At 43.9% G+C, this 17,227-nt stretch overlaps 2 protein-coding genes across 4 annotated transcripts; one reads left to right on the plus strand and one right to left on the minus strand.

The window, feature by feature from the left end:
• The first annotated feature begins 10,004 nt into the window (after positions 1 to 10,004).
• On the plus strand, positions 10,005 to 10,666 carry LOC133906776 (uncharacterized). Its single transcript, XM_062348785.1, has one exon. The coding sequence runs from the start codon at positions 10,049 to 10,051 to the stop codon at positions 10,385 to 10,387; it is 339 nt and encodes a 112-aa protein (XP_062204769.1). The 5' UTR covers positions 10,005 to 10,048; the 3' UTR covers positions 10,388 to 10,666.
• Positions 10,667 to 11,352: 686 nt separating this feature from the next.
• LOC133905714 (protein rough sheath 2-like) lies at positions 11,353 to 15,684 on the minus strand. Of its 3 annotated transcripts, XM_062347475.1 has the most exons (3): positions 15,185 to 15,684; positions 13,838 to 13,930; positions 11,353 to 12,710 (listed from the first exon to the last, which is right to left on the minus strand). In XM_062347475.1, the coding sequence occupies exon 3, from the start codon at positions 12,660 to 12,662 to the stop codon at positions 11,622 to 11,624; it is 1,041 nt and encodes a 346-aa protein (XP_062203459.1). In that variant the 5' UTR covers positions 12,663 to 12,710; positions 13,838 to 13,930; positions 15,185 to 15,684; the 3' UTR covers positions 11,353 to 11,621. The 3 variants fall into 3 exon arrangements, with proteins under 3 accessions (XP_062203459.1, XP_062203458.1, XP_062203460.1); XM_062347474.1 differs by lacking the exon at positions 13,838 to 13,930 and having other exon boundaries at positions 15,185 to 15,678; XM_062347476.1 differs by lacking the exons at positions 13,838 to 13,930; positions 15,185 to 15,684 and adding an exon at positions 12,827 to 13,036.
• Positions 15,685 to 17,227: the final 1,543 nt, after the last annotated feature.

The following is a 17,227-nucleotide window of genomic DNA, read 5'->3' on the forward strand; positions in this document are numbered from 1 at the left end:
TATTTATTTATAAAATTATTAATGTTAAACACATTCAATTAATTATAGAGAAAACAATAATATTTTTATGCATGCACATAGTTTTAACATGTAGGTGAAAGTAATACTAACCTAAAAAATATTTTATATTTTTTTGAGTTTTAGATATTTTTCTATGCATTTTAGATTTTTTTTCAGCCGATTTATTAATATAACTAATATTTATTTCGATATTTTTCTAGAATTTCCAAAAAAATTACATATGTATGTATATGTATATATACATATAGGTATATATACATATATACGTATAATACTCAAGGCCCAATGCTACAATAGCTACAGTACAGGGCTAGAGAGCTTGCGGATTCCGCCACCGTTAATAGATAGTATTGATAGGCAAAGAGGAGTCCGGGGAGCCACGAGCGGCCTTCCGGAAGTTTTCATGGGATGAGCTAAACCAACATTCAAAAGAAATATTCTCTCTAGCTACTTTATCCAATTTATCATCCAACTAAACATATCTAAAAATGAAATGATCATCTACTATTAAAAAAAATCTACTAACCAAACATACGATTTGACTAAAAATAAGGTATTCATCCCACCAAACATATTTAAAAATATGATGGCCCATATGGAAATACCAACCAAACACACGGACTCCGCTGAAATTGCTAAGCACACACGAAGGCTACCAAGAGATTTCTTTACGGTCTTCGCTTGACGTACACAAAGGAGGGTACCAAAAATTGTTGCTGATTACTACCAGCTGCACGCAGATTCGTACCAGAATATTTTTTGTTTTCTTTAACATTGCGACAGTGAAGTATGCTGTTTTGTTGCTAGACCTTTACACAAGGTTTTCTCGGCAAGTCAAGATGAGCGCTGTTATTGCACATATTGATCTTGATGATGCTTTTATCAAGCTTTGGAAAATAAGTCCGAGTCATGGACAGATGATAAGAAAACAAAAGAACGCAATACTCTGTCCCAAATTTTTATCATCTATTTTTGTTACATAGATCTATATACAAGGATGGCATTTGTGGTTACTTTCAATGCAGGGTTGTCCTGATGACGACGAGCGGACACCGATCGACATATACAAGGATCGACATGGGATGATACTAGTGTCGCTGCACCAGGCATGCATGGACAACGCAGCTTGAGGCAAGGCGCAACCAAGAGGCCGGACATGGTGGAGCAATGGCCTGTGGCAGCAACAAATGACATCGACGAAGCCATGGATCGACAGAGAAAAGGATACGAGACCAATGTTTCACTGATTTTGTCAGAGAAATTCAAACATCGGAGAGTAAATTTATTGTTGTGTAATCCGAGAATGCATGCGGTGCCTCCCAAGCAACGGGGTGAGACATACGCATGCTGCGTTATGGTGGAGCCGTGACCTACAACGATGACAACAAGGGATGAAGCCGTGGATTAGTGGGTAAGGACATTGGAGCCGGTTTGGTCGCAACAATAGGCGGGCGAGGAGCTAAATTTCTTTAAACTAACTTCAGTGCTAAACTTAAACTGGCAATCTTCTTCATATGCTGGCCGATAAGCAACCAAAATAAATTTTATCATGTTTGATTTGAAGAAGATAAGATAGAAAAACGTGTTTATGGACTAAACTTAATGCAAGGATATTTAAGGAACAAAAAACAAATTAACCAAGGAGCTAGCTAGCCGTGCAAATTGCGCAGGTCAACACGCTAGTTTATAAAATTACAAAATATATTTTTGACATCTTGATGTCCTGATGGTATAGAGACCAAAAGCTGTACTTCCTTCATCTGAAAGAGTCCAGATTCCATCGACTATGTGACCATCTCTAATGCTTGTGTTTCACAAAATGGAAGATGTGTGAGTATAAGCGAAGTAATTAACAGCAGTACCCATGTCATGAGTCACTGGCCTGCCAGCTTACCAACAAACTGATCACAGCGTTTCTATGATTGTTACTCGATAGATTAATCCTAGGGCATCAGCAGTGACAGTGCAGGCAATCTAGTATGCATGCCAGTTCTAGGTGCCATATATACAGCAACTTGTACAGAGGAGAAAGGCTGTGTGAAAGCCTTTTGCAGAAGTGGCCTTGGTGGTTCAAGTGCAGCACTTGCGAGAGGATCGGACTCATCGCCGATCCATTGTGCAGCTCTCGATCAGCAACGTACATCGACTCCACTCGGTCAGAGTAGAAGGACACCCTTTATTTGCTTGCCGTTTCATGATGCAGCACCAAATAAACCCTCGATCGTCAGGCAGACGTGTCTGATGAAGTAAGCTGGCCGCAGGTAGGTACCTCTTGTTTCGTCTGCAATTGGACTGAGATTGATGGTGCCAGGGTACCTGAAAGCTACCCAGAAATACAACTCAACATGCCTTTAATAAGCGTATATGACCTATCTCATCTGTCAATTCCTCTCACCTTATATTGATATATTCTATAAATTTTTTCATCCACCATATAGCACGAAACTCAATACAAATAAACCGATGAAAATTTCTATTTAGGTACGTCTAGCAAATTTACACGTCGAAATATGCTGGTGCGTGGCGCATGTTGCCCAAATGGAACACGTAGGGACACCACTATGTATATATGTTTTTCCCTTTCTGAAACCTATCGAACTGGTACAAGCATGCCTAAGAATTCCATGAACGTTTGGTCCCCAGATGATCGCGGTAATCAAAGGCCCACTCCATTTCAGCCAATATAGACTACGCGAGTGCAACTTGTTGCGTTTGGTTCGCAATTGCAACCATAATCCGTCTGCTTATATATACAAGTACCAAGGTAGACAGCCAGCCAGGCAGCCCAAAGTGCCGGCCAAGCCAAACGGACCAAACCGGTGGTGCACAATGCCGGCCAGCTCGCCACTAGGTGTCCTTCTCCTCCGCCTCCTTGCTCCCATCTGTCACGGTCCTGGTGGTCGGAGTTGGCCGGAGAACGACCGGAGATCACAGGAAGGAGAAGAGAAGGTGTGGAACAGCAGAGAATCACCGTGAGGAGGAAGAAGGTTCGAATGAATCATTACAGCCAGTCTGATCCTTACAGCCTGGGCAACTATATACCTGGCGAATGGGCCCACGAGCCGCACACAAGTTCAGAGTTTTTTATTTTTGTATTTTCTAACATAAAAATTTATTTAAATATATCCCGAATGAAAAGATTTACGAAAATAACCGTCTACCGCCCTCTTATGGGGCGGTTAGGATAAATTCACACCCAAAGCGAGATCGGGTCCAGCCCAACACGGAACGCGCACAACTCCTAGACGTAATGCCACTCTCTGCGATAGGCCCTCCTCGTCGGGCGTAATGGCAAACCAATTGTCCAATAGGTATTGCATTGAGACGGATGTAACGTCGAAGGAGTTTGAAACTGTTGTATGGTACCATCATATTAAATATCATGTATCATATAATAATTAAATTGTAAGTAGCAATCTCAAGTTATCAAATTGAGAGTGACAGACCTAGAATTGTAACACCTGAGTAGAAACCAGGAGTCAGCATGTAGCATACCAGTGGTGGCTAAGCTCGTGTGTGTGCTAAGCTCAATGACGTCTGGTAACCTTTGGCACAAAGCGCATCTGTGAGGAACCGTCTAAATAGTATTCTAATTAATCATTAAATCGATAATTTACTTAATCACAACTTCAACGATTAGCCAAAATACTATTACGGTAGCCCAGCACGTGTTTTATGTCTAAGATCAGAACACATGCTTTTCTAACATTTAATATCACAACATAGTTTAATAAAGAGTGAGTAATTAACATTAAATCACAAGTTCTTAAGTATTTACTAAGTTATTATAATTTACAGCAAAAGAGAGCTAAGAGGAGATAACAACCGACTCACTCCTAACCAACAAAAGAAACTAAGCAGTGGAAACAAAAGCTAAAACAGCAAAAGATGGGTGAAGCTATATGCCCTTAGGTTTCACCCCAAAAGCGTGACCTCCGAGTAGTTATCTACTCATGCCCGCCACCACCCTTGGCAAAGACCAACTCCTCCTCACCGGTATCACCTAAAATAGCAATGTGAGTACGAAAATATTCACAAGACTTAATCCATAATTGACACTTATAAATAGTCCGACTCCAAAGATTATTCATTTAGATGTTAGCAAGGATGCGACCACATGGGTAAGTAAATTTTATATGCAAAAGCAAATTTGACATACACATATGTAAGCATTTATACTTGACCAAAGTAACATTCTAGCCCATAAACATCAACTGAATATAATGTAAAAGGAACCATAGGACTAATATCTATAAAGCGTCATCTCAAACCATCAACCACATCAATCCACACTCGCAGCTCTACTACTGCTGCAAATGGACAAAAACATGTTCATAACCGAAAGCGCGGTATTTTAAAATGCTTTTACACCCTGCAGGGGTATTCCTTTACCTACACGACTTGAGGACCATACGGCTTGTATAACCACACAGGTCCGTACAAGGGGTATTCATGTCAATCTTTTCCAATAATTTCTGATCATTTGATCATGCGCTGATAGGTGCGGGGGGCATCCAGAACTACTTCCGGAGAAAAATAGATACCCCAACCGACCTCATGCCCGACACCATCGACCAGCACGCCAAAAAGTCACAGCTACAAAGGTAATCGGCTTATCGTTCCCATATGCGACATGCAGTAAGCACAGAAAGTGCTAAAGCCAACTGCAATAACGATCAGTGCTTAAATAATGCAAGTGGTCAACGGTGTATGGGTCCCTCTCCTGACCTACCTAGAGGAACTCTACATCTGGACAGGACAAACACCCCTAACACCATCCACATCTTGTCTCATCCTCACCACTCATCCAACCAACACCATCAACCCATCATTATGATCATTGTGCAAGTAATTTAAGGTTATGCTCGCGAACGATAAAATATTTCACCGCTCGACTTCTACGGAGGACATAAGCACTTGCTAAGCATCATGAATGACATTTTAAGTTAGATAATACCATATTAAACCCAAGCTACAAGGATATAGATCAACAATTATCAAAACAGAAGAATTAGTACATCAACATAGGTTCTACCCATCATAAACCCGACATCGACTCGAACTCATACATAACATACATAAAACGTAATTTATCACATATGACACACAAGATCCAAATTAATGGGAGAAGTATGCTTAGATGTTTGCCTTGCTGCTTAGGTGACCACTTAATGCTACCCACGTAACACTCGCAAAATTTTGGGAGATTGGCATCGCCTTCAACAGCGGCCGAGCCACGCGTCGATTCTTTGTTCACTAAACAAGAACGCGTGCAATGATAAGCATGAATGAAGTGCAACAAAGTATGCCACAATATGCATATGATGAAATGCCACAAACTATGCTTTATAATGCAAAAATATATTCCCTAGATGGCACTAATCATAACATGAATTGTCCAAGAGGTTTTATAATTTTAGGACATGGTATTAATTAACTGTGATGTAATCAAGCCAAAACGCATTTAATTAATTAATTGTCATAAGTATTTTCTTGAGTTCCAATTAACATGTAGTTCATGCTCATACGAAGCTAACGCAACTGCTTTCATGATTTTCGGAGTCCGTATGGACTATATGAAATTTACAAGCTATCAACACAAAAGAAAAGTGCTGATGAACAGTAACTCTAGAGTCTCTAGATAATTTTCTGGACTCTCCGGATTCCGGAGTCTCCGGACAATTCTTCGGAGTTTTCAGACTATCTAGAGAGGCTCCTTTAAGGGGAAAAACTCAATCGACTTGATATGTGAGCTGCACCAATCTAAAGGGAAACATGTTTGAGATATTTCATCGAGTCTAGAACTCATTCACTAACATAGCAACATGATTCCTAACTCAAACCTCATCCAAATTCTCTATATTAGCTCCAAAGCTCAAGAACATGCCAACTTCACAACCTTAGCTTCAAATTCGGGATTCGTCCAACCAAAATATGCATCTATGCTATTGGAGCCTAGGAGACTCACCCAAGATGCTTTGCCGAGCTTGGGGACCATCGGGGAAAGGTGTACTTGGATTTGTTATCCGTTGGCCACAACTTGCATTCCATTGTAATTTTCTGCCTTCCAATATCAAGTCCACCCTTGTCACACAACATCACCTCGAACACGTGCTGATGGTTAACAACAACATAAACCATGTGGGACTGGCTCTTCCCGCTCTTCTCTTCCATGTAAGACGTTATCTTCTCCGTGTACACCCTTTGCGGGTTGCACATATGTAGCGCAGCCTTGCTATAATGTTCTCAGAGATATCGTTGCGTTCTACGAGTGACTCCCTCCATAATTGCCACCAATAGTAGTAAACTATTCCCCTTTATTACCCAATTGTAAACATCGACGAGGTAAGTTGTCATAATTCTATAACGTGAACCATCAATATCTGTATTGAGTGCCCATTTATCCAATGGTTCGTGTCTGATCCAGTCGAAGAAACACTTAACCCTCCTTCCACCCTTCCTCCTCTTGGTCACACTCTGCGGCTTAAGTGGCAAAAGATCTAAGCTCTCGGGCTCCTCCACCCTTGGTACAACTAGCTTATTCAAAACTTCGTTCATGTGCCTACCAGTTAGTCTATCCAACTCTTCCCATAGAGCATCAGACTTCCTCCTTTGGTCTTGTTTGCATAGCTTCTTAAAAAGATCCATCAACCCTTTGCTCCTAAATTATTTGTAGAAGTTTTCTCCAAGATGGTGCATACACCAACGGCTATGCAAATCTAGCCACGGTAATACCCCACCCGCACTATTCTGTAATGTGTTCATAATGTTCAACAAGCCTGCATGGCAATCATAGAGGACATACACGTTTGGCTTGTTACTAACAACACCTCTCTTAACCCACTGCAAGAATCACAATCAACTATATGTTGACTTGCATTCGACAAATACAAAAGCCAAAGGCACAACCTGGTTCTCATCATCTACCCCGATAGCTGTGCATGCCTGCACCCTATATTTGCCTATGAGGATTGTCCCGTCCACGCATATCACTGGCCGGCAATGTTGAAATGTCTCAATCATATAATCAAATGACCAGATAGCTCGCTGAAGTACTCGATCTCCATCATGATTGACAAAATCATGAGTAGCAATACAGGTTCCTGGGTTCCTCCCTTGAATAACCACTAGCAATGAAGGTAGGTTATGGTATGAATCTTTATATGTGCCAAACCTCTTCTCTAACACCTTCAATCTATTGTTTTGATCTCTAAGCCATGTCATACAAAATCTTGTACCCAAATCTGTTGTTGATAGCATGCATAATTCCAAATAGGGATATACTAGTCTTCTTCACAATCTTTGTGTACATGCGCGCAGAGGTCGGCTCAAGTTGCAAGTATGCAGCTCAACAATGAACGCTACACATACATTGTCACACCTCGGCAAGAATCCATGGACTCGCCATGTGAAATCTTCATCTAAACATTTCACGTCGTATGTCCAAAGATTGGAAATTACCACCTTAAACTCCCACTTCTCCGAGAAACACCATCTCTTCACCGCATACTGCAAAATGGACCTTGTCATGAAAGATCTAGCCTTTCGTCACCACGATGGAATCATACTTCCATGAGCCTTGTCTATCGTTCACCTTCAAATTCTCCAATGCAAAGTTCGACCATTCTTCTGGAATTCCAGCACCGAAGTCCACAAATGTGCGAAATTCATCGTCATCTGCATCCATCTGGTCCACAAGTACCTCATCCTGCTCCCCCTGATCAACAAGTATCGTGGCCTGGTTATCTTCGCTATCGTTACGTTCTTCTCTTGTCATCTCTACCTCAACTAGTGCACTAGTCCACAAGGAAACCTTCGAAACCACACTCTCTTGCTCCTCCTCATCGACAATATTTTCACCAACAACTTCTACGGTGCTAGGGCCAGCTTCTGTCGAACCAAGATCCCTTGCTTCTACAAGGATGTAGTTGGAAAAACCCTGTCTCAACCCTAGTGATACAAATTGCTGCCATTGCTTGGAACATGTAAGCTCCCAGAGCTCTCTCTGCCACTCAATTTTTTTACGTCTATGAATCAGAACTTTCACCGTCAACCGTTGATGTGCCGAATTAAGTTGCATCAAATTATACATCCAACCTAACACTTGGACCTGCCTCATCTCCCTCGGATTATTTAATTATGTGTCCACATACTGAAAGTTACTCAAATTCACCCTACTATCACAATGCATGACATATCCAGGGCTGTAAAAAATCCTGAACACTACTATAGTTGACATCCCTGATTCAATAACCATACTATATTCCATCAATTTAAATAATTGTAATGACCATACAACATCTATGAAAACAAAATCTATTTAACCTCAACACTTGTATTCAACAAGACCATCAAATATCACCGCTATTATACCCTTTTTGTTAACACTATACTATTCTAAATCTAATGTTGCAAAAAAAAAAACTACTTCATTTCTATTCTACATCCTATAACTGTGGAATATTTCTACTACATATGTATATCTCCAATTCATAACAGTTCTAACTCTAAATTATCTTACTATTGAAAAAGTATCACTCTAAATTATCATACTATTGAAAAATTATAGCTAAATTGTCTAACAATTATAAATATTTTTGAACTACATAAAATGTCTAAATAATGTACATTCAAAATCTACTTCTAACTATTCTAACATAAATTGTGTACCTAACTATACTCTTATTTAAACTTATATTCACCTAAATTGTGTATCTCACAATCAAAACACTTAAGGATGACATCATCTATCTCACAATCAAATGACACAGTTTCATGCAGCACTTATATTCACCTGCACCACAAACAAATCCGAGAGTAAGCCAACCGAATATCAGTCAGGAGGAGGAGGTCAGCGTCAGTCAGAGCAGTGCACTGACCTTGATGAGCTAGCACTGCTCGGTAGTGGAGCCAGTGCCGACAACGTGGTCGCGGAACACGAGCTCGGATGGGGACACCTCGAGCGGGCGCTCCCCCCTGGCCGCGGCTTCCGCCACTGCTAGGAGAAGGAAGCGGGAGAGGATGGTAGTGGACAACACAACGGCCGTGGCCTCGCGTAAGCGCAGGATGAGGCCGGAGCTGGGGTTCTTGTCGGTGTCTTGGTAGGGTGGTTGGCGAGAGGGGGGGTCGGTGTCTTCTCAGTGTGCTCCAACCCACTCTCTAAATTTAGCTCTCTATTCTTTACTCACCTATATTTTATTAGTATCCTATAAATAAAAATATTTACAATGGCTATATTTCTAATAGATAAATTTTGTATATGTTTGAATTTTATTTGAATTAAAAGAAGAATATCACATAAAATGATAAAAATGCATATAAATGGAGCATTACAAAGAAACTCATTTTTTCACCAAATAATCTAGAGTTAAAAATAATTTTAGAAATTAGTCCATTATATAAGAAGAATATTAGTAATTTTTTTATATTTTTAGGAATTTATTTGAGACCCTAACAATTGTTACAAGTTTTAAAAGTAACCTTTTTTAAGAATTTTAGTTTAAATTCTACATATGCTTTTTAATGATTCTAATTAAAATAGGTTACACATGGATTATAGAACACGTAAAAAAAAATAGAATTTTTAAAGTAATAAAAGACTACTATTTTAAATAGAGATAAGAAGAAAAACTGGAGATACTGTTTGCAGCAGGTGCTAATCGGAGATAGCGATCCCTCTCCTGTTCGCTGGATGTGACGAACCAGGGAGTAGGTTGGAGAAGGATTTTGAGTTGATTTTGCTAAAAAATAGGGTAGGGAGAGAGATAGATAATAGATTGGAGATGCTTAGGCCTATTTATTCTCTTCGTCTTTAATTTGGCCGCCAAATTGGTTGCAGTAATTCAAACTACGTCCACTCCACGCAACTCTATCCATCAGTGCCATGCGTCTTCGGTTTGTTGCCTTTGGTTCGTAATTGCGACATGATCCTTGTGCATATATAGAAGCACCCAGTCACCAAGATAACGTACTAGCCAGCCAGCCCAAGTGCCGGCCGTAGCAAGCAAAACCCAGCCGGTGGTTCACAATGCCGGCCAGCCTGCCCCTCGCCACCGTCTTACTTCTCCTCGCTGCGTCCGCCGCAGCCACTGGCGACGGCTACAGCGGCAGGATGGTCATCATCGACGCCCCCGGGACAAGGGTCGCCGGTGCTCGTGACGGCAAGTGGCCGCGGCGCCTGGAGAACGACGTGGCGCCGGAGTTCCCAGCCGCCGGCAGCCTGCAGGGGGCGGACGGCGGCCACATCTCCACCGGCGCCCTCCAGAAGGACAAGCCGGTGTGCCTGAGCGGCAACCAGTGCGCCACCCAGGCAAGAGGAGGGTCCTATACCCGGCCGTGCACGTACCAGGGCCAATGCCCCCAGTGACCGGCAGCTACGTGCCACGGTGTTACTGTGCGTGCGCTGCAGTTGCACCTTGCACGAGTAAACATGCGTTTGTGACCGTGACGAACCGTGCATGCTGTGTGTATTATCTTTCTTTTTTGGCGTTTATATCGATCTTAGCTAATTGTGTTGCGTTATACGGCGGTTAATATCGTCTATGAGTGCTACGGTGGTACCAAATATTTCGATTTCTACTGTTAAAATGAAATCCGCCTGACTGTTGCGCATCTATTTCCATTGGCACAACGAGCTGGAGATGAACCAGATGATCTGGTTTTACCCAAAAGGGTGTCACTACTTGACTTGCTTCGGCTAGGCTTTCCAGACCTTTCCCGTCCACCGTGCATGTAGACTAGAGACGACGATAACAACCCAAAACGATACTTATCCGTAGCTTAATGCACTAACATCAAGGTAAAATTCCGTGATGTTTGAAATATTGTCTATCATTTGTTTCGAGGTTGAATCTTGGTCAAAAGCTACAAAATTTGTGCACTGACTATACCATGTTGAGCCGAAGTCAAGGCGAAGCCGGATGAGCAAATCGGTCGCCTCAACTTTGGTTTAGCCCCATGTTTGTCTCGGTCACAAACCAAACACGATTCTTTTGACACAAATTTCGAGTTTTTCCAAGAAAATAATTGGTTTGACAACTCAGGAGGGGAACCGAAAAACCCCTGCTAGTTCATTGTCATGAATGGTTGGGCCTCACTGCTCAGCCTGTCCAAAGCTTCAAAGCCGAGCCCATTCTGGTGACCACAAGCCCAGATGACTGAAATCCCATATATCTCAGACGTGTACTGGTGTTTCTTGAAAAAAACACACACACTGACATAGCATTTTGATAGGCAAATGAAATGCAAGACAATGTGATTTGAAACTTTGTCTGAGTATTCTCGTTTATTCAGTGCTAAGAAGCTTGGCATGATCCGAGACGTCACAGAATGTAAGCTTAGAGAGAAGAAACTAAGGCACTAGTGGCAGCACGATTACATTTCTGAATTTTCTGATCAACTAGAGAGTGAAGCGGTGAACATTAACAACAGTTGTGAAGAAAAACAACAAAAGAAAAGTGAAGCGAACGAGCAAGGGATTCGTGGCGTTGGCGTCTGATGTTGGTTTTACATGTCACGTCCAGGAAGGCAAGAAAGTGTCTGTCAACGGAGAAGGATGACCAGCGATAGTGGTGGCGTCCGCAGCGGCTGGTCGGAGGCGGTCAGCGGCCGTTCATCTCGCCGGAGGACCAGCGGCGCGAGCAGCCCACCTGCTCGAGAAACTTGGCGAGGCGGGCATGCTTAGCGGCCCACTGCTCGGCCATCTTCTCCTCCTTGAGCTCGGCGTCGCGGCGCAGCGCGGCGACCTTCTCCCGGTGCTCCCTTTCCAGGCGCTCCGCTGCGGCCGCCTGCTCCTCCCGCATGGCGCGCATCTTGGCCTCGAACTCGTCCCAGACCGCGCGCCGCCGGCACTCGCGCTCCATCTCCAGCTGCTGCTCCACGCGCTTCAGCCGCCACGCCGCCTCCCGCCGGTGCGCCGCCCACGCGCGCTGCCCCTCTTCCAGCTCCCGGCAGCACTCGGCGAGCTCCGCCAGCGCCTGCCCGTCCACTGCCATGCCCGACACCGACGGCGCCGCTCCGGCGGCCTGCCCCGTCTGCATCCACGGCGCCGCGGCGTGCGGGGCAGCAGGGGGTGCCGCGGCAGACGCGAGGCTGAGCGTCACGGACGGTGACGGCGGTGTCGGCGGCGGCACGCCGACGGGCCCGGCGTTGGACGACAGCCAGGCCGGTAGCACGGGCGCGGCCATGAGCGACGGTGGCGCGGCAGCCTGCCTCTCGCCGACAAGCTTCTCCGCGAAGTTCTCGAGCAGCCACTCGTACCTGCCCCGCTCGTCAGGGCTGGGCTCCGGCGGCGGGCGGCGGCTGTCCCTGAGCTCCCGCTGCTGCTTCTCCTTGAACACCTCCCACCACTTGCCGAGCCGCTTTGCCGTGCGCCCGGGCACCTCGGCGGCGATCTTCTTCCACTTGTTGCCGTGCTTGGCCTGCAGGCGGATCACGAGGCGCTGCTCCTCCTCGGTGAGCGAGCCCTTCTTGATCCCGGGGCGGAGGTAGTTCTTCCAGCGCTCGAGGCACGACTTGGCGTCGCGATCGAGGGCCACGTTCATACGCTGCGACACCAGGTGCCAGTCGCGCGGGCCATACTGCCGGACGTACGCGCGCAGGACGGCGTCTTCCTCAGGCCGCCACCGCTGTCGCTCCTTCATCTGCACAGGCCATCGCACATCCCTCACGACCACACCTCATAATGCGCTCTGCATACCATCCATGCAAAACAAAAAAGATCAAATCTTTGGACCACTGCAAGTTGGAACACAAACCATAAATTCATAATAAAAATGGAATATTTAGCTCAATGGAACATACATACCACATCACATTGAAAAAAAAAGATCAAACAGCAAACAAGCATGGATAACTATGTGACAGAGGCCACAGATGTCTCAGTCAGTGTCTTGCTACCAAGCAGAACAAAGATTACTGATCAGTTCATCACCAGAGGGGAAGAAACCAGGGAAGACCAGGGAAGATGCTTGTGCTGAGTGGCAGTTAGATGCTTTATTCATTGCAGCATTTAAATCATGCAAGTTTCAGCTGGGGGGGGGGGGGGGACGGGGGCAAAAGCAGAGAGAAGAGTTATTAGCTCATGAATCAATTACTCTGTCCTGCAAGCTTGCTACTGATGCCTTCAGAACATTACTGCTACTCTAACCACTGTCCACAAGATTATTCCAGTGACATAGAATTACTGAAAGAAAGATCTTTTTTCCTTCAGATTTCTTTCCTGACAAAAACTATGACATCAACCAGGAACTGACTCACCAAGATTAACCATTAACCTCTATTCTTTTATACTCGTAGTTTAGGACAAACATGGTCTCCGAAAAACACGCTGACCATTATTTTTCATAACTACCTCTTGGCACAAATTCATTAATGTCATTTTCATACTCAAAGTTTGATGACATGAAAGTATTTTTCGTACCAAATTCACTAATGCCATTTTTATGTGTTAAATCCTAACAATTTTATATATATTAATGGTCAAAGTGTACAAAGTTTGACTGCACGCATTGTAGACAAATTATCAATTTGAGAACGGATGTAGTAAATTTTTACTAGATAACTTTTTCAGAGAAAATTACTTGCCATCAACCTTGACCAAGATTAACCGGCAGCTAGTGAAGTCAAGCAATCAAGCATTCATCGATGACACTATCAGCATAGAGACAAATGTGTGGGCACAACCCTATGAACAAGCACCCACAGTTTTCTCGCGAGCTTGTCTTGCTTCTGGAGCAAAGTCGCCATCTAGCATTAAGTGGGTGCTGAGTAAGGACGAGCTAATCTGCCAAATTAAATGCCAACCAAATGCTCATACCTCATGGAAAAAACAAAGTAGGAGAATGTGCGGGGGGAAGCAAAACCAAATCAATGTAATGTTGTTGACACTGGGACCATCACTAAACCGCACCTGTTGCATTGGTAATGACAAATTAACGACGACACAGATGATTACACGCTTGATGAAACTTTGGACATTGCAAATTAATATGGTACCAGGTGAATTTGGAAGGAATGAGAACCACGGAAAGATATTTACTACATTGAGGACCATTTTGCATCTTTTTTTACTTAATAAATGTAAGAAAAGGATTTACCACAAAAGACTACAACGAAATTTGCAAGAGAATCAATAAAAAAGCACAATTTAAAAAGACATGTAAACAGGTGGAGAACATTTTTGTGGACCCTTGGACTGAATCTTGAAAATGTTACAAGACAAATAGATCTAGTGGTCAAGATTTGGTTTGTTCTACCAAATTCATCCTCTAATCAACCATAATCTAGAAGAAACAAAACAGAGCAATATCGAAGGCATGGTGTCGAAGCCAAATCAATGTGGTATAGCTTGGACCATTGTATCCCCAGGCTATGCCACTGAAAAATTAAAGGCGATGGGGGGTATCCTACAGGTAGGATGTGACTTGGATCTGTGGTGCTGGACTGCTTGGTGCAAGGATTATCTTTCAGGTAACTCACACAGCAAGTTTTCCAGTTTTCTCATCATTTTGCGACCTCCTTTGGTCCTATTTTGCATATGCAGATGAATATTCCAAACGGTGTGGAGGGGACAAATAAAAACAATCATGATGCAATCAAACTAGAAATGATGGGGGGAAACCCCGACTTGGTTTACCTCTCTCTAGACATTACCAAGAAAAGGAAGATGCATTTCACATCCTGAAATTTTCAAAAGAATTACAAGAAGCATCAAGAACATAACAAAAAAATAGAATCAAACTGCACATATTTTCGAAGCAGGGACTTACCAAAAAAATAAAGGTCACCAGACTATCAGTGCATCGATGCAGTAAATACGCAAGAACTGGGAACCTGCTTTTAATGAAGAACACAAAAAAAGAACTGGGAACCTGCTTTTAATGAAGAACACAAAAAAAATCCTACTCGCACCAGAAAAACACAAAAGACCCTCTAATGACATACTACCGTCAATCTGTCATCAAATTTTCCAGGATACCAAGAACCAAAAACCAAGGAACAATCCGTATCATCACATCAGCATCTACCACACAGTACAAACAAGACATTATTTAAAAAATATCACAAGCAAGAGACTTGAGCAATACATCTGCACTGGACGGTAAAACTAGTGAGCTGGGGGGGGAGGGGGGGAGCAAGGATTCTGATTGGGGCTTCCACTTACAGAGGCACCCGCACCGCTACACCATCCTTGCTCTGCTCTTGGCTTCCTTCAGATTCTTTTCCCCGGCTCAGTGAGCGTGCGTGTATGTATAGAAGAGTGGGAGGTGGGGGACAAGAGGCAGCGAGAAATTAGGGCATGCAAGGGGTGGAAAGGAAAGGAAAAGACGGGGGAGATTAAAAGGTGAAAGGGCAGGCGCGTGTATATATAGACAGAGAAAGATGTGTGTATTCGTGTGTGTGAGAGAGAGAGAGAGCGCGCGCGCGCTAGGTAGACTGGAGGTCGAGGAGCAGGTGCAGCGGCAGCGACAACAGTCGCGAGCACCATCGACTACACACACGCCTACACATGCAGCATGCACATGGAGAAGGAGGAGCGTGCGTCGACGTGTTTGTGGGTGGTGCTTTCTTTCTCTGCTTGGAGGCTGGAGCTGACTTCACAGTACTGGCTGGGCAGTGAGGGGGGGAGAGAGAGAGAGGGCACTGTTGGAGAGGAGATGGAACAAGAACAACGGATGGATGGAGCCTGCCTGCCTGTCTGCCTGGGTGGGTGGGCAGAGCGAGATGCTTGCCTCCTTTTCACCTTTTTACAGTGCCCGTTCTTGCGCCATGGGTGGGTGGTTACTGCTCATCAGTTCTTGCTAACACTGTGTTAGCTACAAATTGGCAACGTCCCGGTTCTTCTCTCGACTCTCGGGCCGGTACATGCAACGTCCACTATTCATGAAATAGTTCGGTACCCAGCAGCTCATGAACCAGGACTCGTTTCAAATGCAGGAATTTCTCCTGGAACTATAGCAGTTGCGTTGTTCTATGTGAAAATCATGGAAAAAATTGAGATTACTTTAACAGGATCGACCTTGGTAATCTCGTTGTTTCCATCACATCTTACCGGTGAGAAGTTTAAATTGGACCCGGAGGGAAAGAGGCAAGAAACCGAAGGAGAGGCTGTGGGGAAGGCGCCATGCCGTACGTCGTCGTTGCGTCTTGTCGTGGCAGCGCGTGCTTGCTGCCTGGTACAACGCGGGGAAAGGGAAGAACATGGGCAAAAGGCTTCCACGAATCAGAGCGATCCTTTGTACTGTACATGCTTGGGATCGTTGTAGCGGCTGTCTAGCTGATTGGCTCCGTTCACTCTACCGTTCATTTCCATTGCAAGCACGGGAGAAGCATCTGCGACCGTGCAGATGTGCTGGAAAAGTTTCGAGCTCTTGGATAAAATTCTTGGTTTACAAAGCTTAAACTGGATGTGAAAAGGCTCCGACCTCTTTTGTGCAGTTGCTGAAGTTTAAAGGTCCCGCTTGGAACGCAAGAATTTTATAAGAGCCGATATAGATTCCGCGATAATCCTACGTTTCAAACGAGACCTGAAACGTAATTTGATGTAACTTTGGCACCTGTTTATAGATATAGTGGAAAATCCAGTGGAGGCCTGATCTCCTGGAGGGATTTAGTTGGTGATGAAGCTTAACTAAGTCCAAACTAGAAGCTGGGAAGTTAAAAAAAATAATTTTCTCTGATTCACTTTCCGTATAGAACTATTTAATCTATATAGTTTATTATAAAGAATCATTTTTAGCGACAGAATCACTTCCTCAGACAATTACTTTTAAAAAAAATTAAATTAAGAAGAGTTCTACCAGTCATGCTCTCTCTTAGTTGGTGATGAAGCTTAACCAAGTCTGAATGGTTGTCACCACATAGATTGTACCACACCACACTGATCGATCTAAGGGACAAGAGAACAAGGTCAGGACGTTCTTCCCACTGACAAGTTGACACACTAGCTACATGCAAAAAATCATGCAAGTGCACAATCGAGGGGGGCAAATTCGCGCCCAATTTTTCAGCTTATTGGCCGTGCGTGCAGAGCAGTAGGACACTAGCACCGTTGGTCCCCGGTGCGTGCATGCGCTGCATGGTGACAAAACAATGATGCGTTCTCTAGAGTCTAGACGGCACTTGCAATCGTAGCGCATCCTGCACTATTGCAAGGAGAAATATAGTTCCGCAAGCCATTCTAAGTGTATAGCATATCTCGGTGGTT

Source organism: Phragmites australis, chromosome 23 (genome assembly GCF_958298935.1).
Source record: "Phragmites australis chromosome 23, lpPhrAust1.1, whole genome shotgun sequence".
In the NCBI taxonomy this organism is placed as follows: Eukaryota; Viridiplantae; Streptophyta; class Magnoliopsida; order Poales; family Poaceae; genus Phragmites; species Phragmites australis.